Below are 6,739 nucleotides of genomic sequence, written 5' to 3' on the forward strand. Positions count from 1 at the left end.
TTTTGAGACAGAGCCTCAAGCTGTCGCCCTGGGTAGAATGCCATGGCATCATGGCTCACAGCAACCTCCAACTCCTGGGCTCAAGCGAGTCTCCTGACTCCACCTCCCAAGTAGATGGGACTACAGGCGCCCGCCACCACGCCTGGCTATTTTTTGGTTGCAGCCATCATTGTTGTTTGGCAGGCCTCGGCTGGATTCGAACCTACCACCTTAGGTGTATGTGGCTGGTGCCTTAGCCACTTGAGCCACGGGCGCCGAGCCACACCCAGCTATTTTTTATTACAGTTGTCATAGTTTGGCAGGCCCAGTCTGGGTTCAAACCTGCCAGCTCCTACGTATGTGGCTGGCGCCCTAGCTCCTGAGCTACAGGTGTTGAGCCAATTGGGTTTTGTTTGTTTGTTTGTTTTTGAGGCAGAGTATCACTCTATCACCCTGGGTAGAGTGCCGTGGCATCATAGCTCACAGCAGCCTCAAATTCTTGGGCTTAAGTAATCCTTCTGCCTCAGCCTCCCAAGAAACTGGCACTATAGGGAGGTGCCTGCCAAACACCTGGCTAATTTTTTTTTTCTATTTTTAGTAGAGACAGGGTCTCTCTCTTGCTCAGGCTGGTCTCAAACTCCTGAGCTCAAGCAATCCACCCACCTCAACCTCTCAGAGTGCTAGAATTACAGGTGTGAGCCCAGCCTTCTCAGGGACATCTTGACAGGACATCCTTGGACTTGTACCCTTTTGTCCAAAGCTGGCTGGGCATTTGTCCTCTCTAAAGAGGGCTCACTTGTCCCTTCTACAAGAAACCTTCCTGGATTGATACATGGATGCTTCAGCCCAAGCTTATCTCCCAGCAACGACCAGCCTGGGCTGCAGCTGACATTTTGTCAGGCCTGGAAAAGTCATTGTTGTAGTCAAGAAGGAACCAGTAGTAGATCGAAAGGGTCAAGTTGTAAAACGTTGGTGCCATGAATAAATGATGAATATGTGTAGCTTTTCCCACCTAGAATGAGCTTAGGAGGGTCTCACCCTGTCCTTGAATCCTTCCTTTCCTGAGAGTTTTCTTTCAGATTTCTCTTTGAGGACTGCTAGGAGAGCTCTAGGGCAGGGGTAGGTCCGCTGGCTGGACCCATGCAGAGTTGGGAGCTTCTGGCCCATAGGTTAGAACAGGGGATGGGGCCTCAGCTCTCCCAAACTGCCTCCATCTCAGCAGAGCCTGACAGTGACCAGAGAACTTTTTCAAAATTTCAGCAGTCACCCAATCTCTCCCTAGCACACCAGCCCCTGGAGGCAGGAGGCTGCAGAGGGATGGGATCTATAGGGACAGAAGCAGAGTTGGGTCCTATGGCTCCATGGAAGACTCTCCTCACTCCTCCCCTTCTCCTTGCTTCTGTGCTTAGTCTCTAGATCAGCCAAGCTCAGCCCCTCCAGCTACAGTGACAAGCTCTATAGGGTCACCTTTTGCCCTTGTTCTAGGGCTAGGCCCCAGGAACCCCTCTACTTCCTCCTTGGGCTCCTAGGTCTGAACAGTCCTGGTCTGCACAACTTCTGCCAGAAACCTGGGGGAAGGCCGAAGAGGGTGAGGTGGTGGTTCTAGTCCTTCAGTGTTAGGAAGGGGATTCCAGTCCACTGGAGGGATGGATTTTCTGCTGGAGAGATCTGAAACCCCAGCATCTTCATGATATGTAGCAGGGGTTGAAGCTCAGAAAGGACTTGTAGCATGAGCATGAAGACCAGAGCCTAAGCAGACAAGAGCGGGGTTAGGCTGCAGAAAGGATGTCTGTGCTTGGCAGAGGACCAAGGTGGGGCGTGAAGGCTGCATCTTCCTCTTCTACCGAGTCTGGGGCTCCCTCTAGTGGTCAAATGACTTCAGGCCACGCAAGGCATTGGATTCCTTAGTCCTCAGCCGCAGCCCTAATCCACACAACCCCCTTCCCCAATCCCCAATCTCCCGACAGGGTGGTAAAGTAGCACCTAGGTGATGGCTGCTTCCAGCTTCTGAGAGTTAGTAGCCAATTCTTTCTGTCCCTTCTAAGCCCTGTGGGAGCCCACTTCCTACCCTGCCCAGAGGCTCCCCACGTGAGGGTCAGAGTAGAAGCAGTTCTGGAACAGGGAGAACTCTCCAGCAGCCTAGCCATTCTATACAAACACAGGCTTTCTGGGAGAGAACCATTCCCCTGTCCCTGGAGACAGGCAATCCCAGGTTGAGCACTCACTTAGTAGGACACAGCATCCTAGAGGAAGTCCCATAGACCCAGGGAGGAAGGATTTTGTCACCACTGAATTCCTTTCCTGCCTTGAGATTTGAACATTGTGAATTAGAAGGAAAGAGCAGTTCCCCATGTACCCAGGGCACAAATAAAAGGAGTCAGAGTCCTTAGTAACAGCAATGTTTATAACCCTTAGACAGCCAGGCCTGGTTTAGGCTTCACTGTAACTGTGGTGCTGGGCCAGTGGCTCAGCACTGACTTGGGTGCCTCGCTTTGGCCCCTCGACCCATAGTGCAGGCTGGTGTGATGCTGGAGAGTTAGGCTCTCCCACAGTTAGGCTCCCCACAGTTAGGCTCCTTCCAACACTGTTTCCCAGCTTTCTACTGCCCCTCTCCTGGGAAAATTGCCTATGGAAGGGGGAGGCTTCCTCTGGCTCATGACTCCTTTCTTGCAGTAGAAGGAATGGAGCTACAGAGAGACTTCCTGATGGTAGCCACTCATCATCTTCTTTTTTTTTGAGACAGAGCCTCAAGCTGTCACCCTAGGTAGAGTGCCATGGTTTCACTGCTCACAGCAGCCTCCAACTCCTGGGCTCAAGTGAGTCTCCTGCCTCAGCCTCCCAAGTAGCTGGGACCACAGGCACCTGCCACAACACCCGGCTATTTTCTGGGTGCAGCCATTATTGTTTGGCGAGTTCGGGTTGAATTCGAACCCGCCACCTTAGGTGTATGTGGCTGGCGCCTTAGCCGCTTGAGCCACAGGCGCCGAGCCCACTCATCATCTTCTAAAAGGTGCATCCTCTCAGGAGCTGGCACGAGAGGTTAGGCCTGAGTGTCTGGTTCCTCCACCCTGAGAGGCTCCTGGGCTTTATCCTCGTGCTCCTCAGGTACCTGGAAGGGAGGAGAGGGTGTTGGGGCTAGAGGACACAGCTCTGGGGTATGCCCCAGAGAAGGAGCAGGAAGGAAGGAAGAAGGCAAGTTGGGCCTTAGGAGGTGAGATAGAGAAGGGAGGGCCAGAGGGCATGAGGGCCACAGCCCTGCCTCACCTCCCAATAAATCTGGTCCTCGTAGCACTGGGAGTCCGAGGGGTAGTCTAGGAAGGGCAGCTTCAGCAGGAGCCCTGGGAGTAGCAGGGGAAGGAGGATGAAGCTTCTCTGCCTCCCCTACCCATGGGGAGCTTTCTACTCATTGCCACTGGGCCCATAAGGGCTGACAGGCATGAGGTTAACATGGTGCCCGGTATAGGCAAAAGACAGCTGTATTTGTTGAGTGCCTACTATGCCAGGCCCTGTGCAAAGTGCTTGAGCAGCACTGCCTTCCTGAGTAATCAGAGCATCCTGCAAAGTGAATATTATGCCCATATTACAGATGGGAAAACCGAGTTTGTACAGTCAGTAATAGAGCAAATCATGATTCCGTCATGGATACCAGCTGCTGAGCATTCTGTGGCCTGTTACGTAGAGGGGCACAGAAAATGTTTACTGAATAAGTTATTAAGTGAATAAATAAACTGAACTTTGTTAGGGAAGAAAAATCTCTGGGTAAAAGCAGGTGGGGATGCTAAATCAGGTTTTATGTTCAAGGTCAAAAAGAATAAGGTCAAACTTAAGGAAGAACCACCTGACCGGGCCAGGGCAGTGTGCCTCAGAAGGTATTTGGCTCTGGTCTAGCAGTCAGCAGGGCTGCCTGAGACCCAGCTGCCCGAGACCCAGCCACCCTCTAGTGGGTAGAGGGAGCAGAACATGAAGCCCCAGATGGGAGGGGAAGGTCTCACTCAGCCCCTGAAGCTCGCCAGCCTCCCTGGCAGCTGGAAGGAACAAGCACCTACCTGCATCTCCCACTGGAAGGTCACCCCTGAAACCACAACCCAGCCCCTTACCTGGCCCAAAGTAAGTGTTCAATAAATATCTGGGAGTGAATGAATCCATGTTGGGGCATAGTTTCTGCCTCTACAGTCTCCCCTCCCTGGAGCTCCTTCCAGCCCCCCACCAACAGCCAAGGTTACTCACCTCCAAGGCTCCCACCCACAAAGGCAAACATCAGTGTAACAAACAGCCCAAAGAGCTGGTGCACAGCCTGGGATGTGGCACTGCGCTGGGCCTCAGCTACCAGTGGAAACACGTCCCGTAGGCTGTGGGGAGACCAGATTGCAGTGGTGGGGCAGGGATGGAGCACAGGCCAGGGCTGGCACTGGTGCTCACCTAAGTGTACATGAAACATCCAAAAGGGCCTCAAGGAAGCCTGTCAGGCTGAGTCTCACCTCTGGGCTTAGGTTAAAGCCAGCCCCCACACCCTGGAGCACCCCCCTACCAGCAGACACCCACACACCTTACAAGACTCAGCTTGAGGTTCACATCTATAATCCCAGCACTCTGGGAGGTCAAGGATGGTGGATCGCCCAAACTTAGGAGTTCGAGACCAGCCTGAGCAAGAGTAAGACTCTGTTTCTACTAAAAATAGAAAAACCAGCTGGGTGCCTAAAGTCTCCTATTGCTGAGGAGGCTGAGGCAAGAGGATAGTTTGAGCCCAGGTGTTTGAGGTTGCTGTGAGCTATGATGATGTCATAGCACTCAACCCCAAGGAGACAGAGTAAGACTTAGTCTAAAAAAAAAGAGAGAGAGAGAGAGTGTACTTTAAGAGTAAAAAGAAAAAGAGAGAGAAAATATAAACATTGCTGTTTTTGCTTTTTTTTTTTTTTTGGTGGCCCACTGAGAAGGCTCATGATAGAGGTCACTCCAGATAGGTAATGACTACAGTGTGGACTGGAGGAAACTCACCCATCTCCGTAAGCTTCATGGGTGGCCAACCCAGCCACAAGGGCCCCCAGGAGGGCCCCCAGGATCCCTGGCATCCCATGGAGGTTGTGAACACCACATGTGTCTTGGACTTTGAATTTTGATTCAAGGATGGGCTGGAGGACAAGAAAGATAATGAGTCTCCCATGCCCTCTCCTAGCCCCCCTCTAGGAAACTGAACCCTCCATGTTCCCCCCAGGGCCCGAGACACATCTATACCGTGAAGAACTTGTACCCCAGGGTGGAGACAGTCCCAGCCAAGAAGCCAGCAACCAGAGCCCCAAAGGGAGTCAGCATCATTTCACTTGATGTTCCCACCACAACCCCTCCAGCCAGTGCCGCATTCTGGATGTGGACCTATGGGAACAGGGGACAGCAAGGCACTGGCAGCCCTTTCAGATCATCACACCCCCACCCAACCCATTCCCGATCCACCAGTGACACCTACTACTTCTGGAAGTACTTCTGCCATCTAACTTCTCACTGTCCTGCTGTCACATCATTTCTTCCCACTCTGACTCCCACCACCAGTACAGATGGAGCCCCCATGCCTGTGCTCTTACCTGTTCCCCTAGAGAATCTTCCTTGTAGGGTCTCTGACCTCTCCTCGCCCTCCCAGGCCACCCCTCTGCCTCTCTCAAGGTGTCCTCCCCATACCATGTCGAGCCGCCCATCCCTGCTGACAAGAGCTGACAGGGCGAAGGTGCTGAGGGTGCTTGCGGTCAGGGAATAGTATGTGTTGAGGGCTGTCCGAAGCTGCTCATCTCCCAGCGCAGTGGGCGCAGAATTGAAGCTAGGCCAGAAGACCCACAGGAAGATGGTCCCTGAGTGGAGGTGGGCAGGCAGACGGAGAGGCAATGAGCTGTGCAACTGCAGACAAGTCACTGACTCTCAGCAGCCTCAGTTTCCTCATCTGTAAGGTGGGACTGATGATAACACCACTTCATAAAGTGAGGATTAAATGAGGTAATGCATATAAATGCCGGATCCACAGCCTAGCAGGTACTGACTGCCCGACTGACCAACAAATAGAAGCTACCAAGGGTGCTGGCACAGAGGGTTGAGAAGAGTAAAGAAGAAATGCAGAGGCCACTGCTTGTCAGGTACTGTGCTGAGATACACATCAGGAAGATAGTGTTTTATAACCTCAGTTGCCTCCTGGAAAGGGTGGGCCTTGTGGTGATCAGATGGCTGTTTGCTGAGCACCAGATGGGCTGGCTGGGCCCACATGTTTTCATGGGAGTCCACATGCTCCACCTGCCTGTGCTCAGGTCTGTCCTAGAGGGAGAGGGAGGAGGCTGGAAACCCCCATAGAATGCACCAGCAAGGTGAGAGGCTGAGGGACACTCCTTAGTTCTGAGAGCTTTATGGAGAATGATTTCTCCCCATAATCCTAGTCTTGGGTGAACGCTAGCACACCTAGACTCGAGCTTGGAAGAAACTCAAGGAAGGGCCTTGTCTTGTCTGAGTGACACACAGACTCGACACAGCAGCTGGCAGGCAGAAGTCTGAAGATACAGATCTCCAGGATATACAGGGAGATCTTGGAGAAGGCTTTGCACTTCAAAGCACACTTATCTGGGTCTCAGAGGACAAGGAGGCGTCAGCTGACCTAGGGCTGCTGTGCTCTATTTCACAACACACTTAGAGGTGGGTGAGAAATACAAAACCAGCCTCTTTTTAAAAATGTAAGAACAAGGCTCGGCACCTATAGCTCAACCGGCTAAGGCGCCAGCCACGTACACCT

At 52.6% G+C, this 6,739-nt stretch overlaps 1 protein-coding gene across 1 annotated transcript in view; it reads right to left on the minus strand.

Moving 5' to 3' along the window:
• Nucleotides 1-2,923: 2,923 nt before the first annotated feature.
• RHBG (Rh family B glycoprotein) overlaps nt 2,924-6,739 on the minus strand; it is a 14,736-nt gene continuing 10,920 nt past the window's right edge. Inside the window, exons 5-10 of the mRNA XM_003795254.2 lie at nt 5,650-5,816; nt 5,212-5,349; nt 4,975-5,108; nt 4,207-4,328; nt 3,244-3,317; nt 2,924-3,088 (exon numbers count right to left, since the gene is read on the minus strand). Of these exons, the coding sequence (XP_003795302.1) occupies nt 3,020-3,088; nt 3,244-3,317; nt 4,207-4,328; nt 4,975-5,108; nt 5,212-5,349; nt 5,650-5,816 (704 nt within the window). The 3' untranslated portion in view covers nt 2,924-3,019. The remainder of the gene's footprint in view (nt 3,089-3,243; nt 3,318-4,206; nt 4,329-4,974; nt 5,109-5,211; nt 5,350-5,649; nt 5,817-6,739) is intronic.

Source organism: Otolemur garnettii, unplaced genomic scaffold, assembly GCF_000181295.1.
Source record: "Otolemur garnettii isolate 467f Iridium unplaced genomic scaffold, OtoGar3 scaffold00091, whole genome shotgun sequence".
Taxonomy (NCBI): domain Eukaryota; kingdom Metazoa; phylum Chordata; class Mammalia; order Primates; family Galagidae; genus Otolemur; species Otolemur garnettii.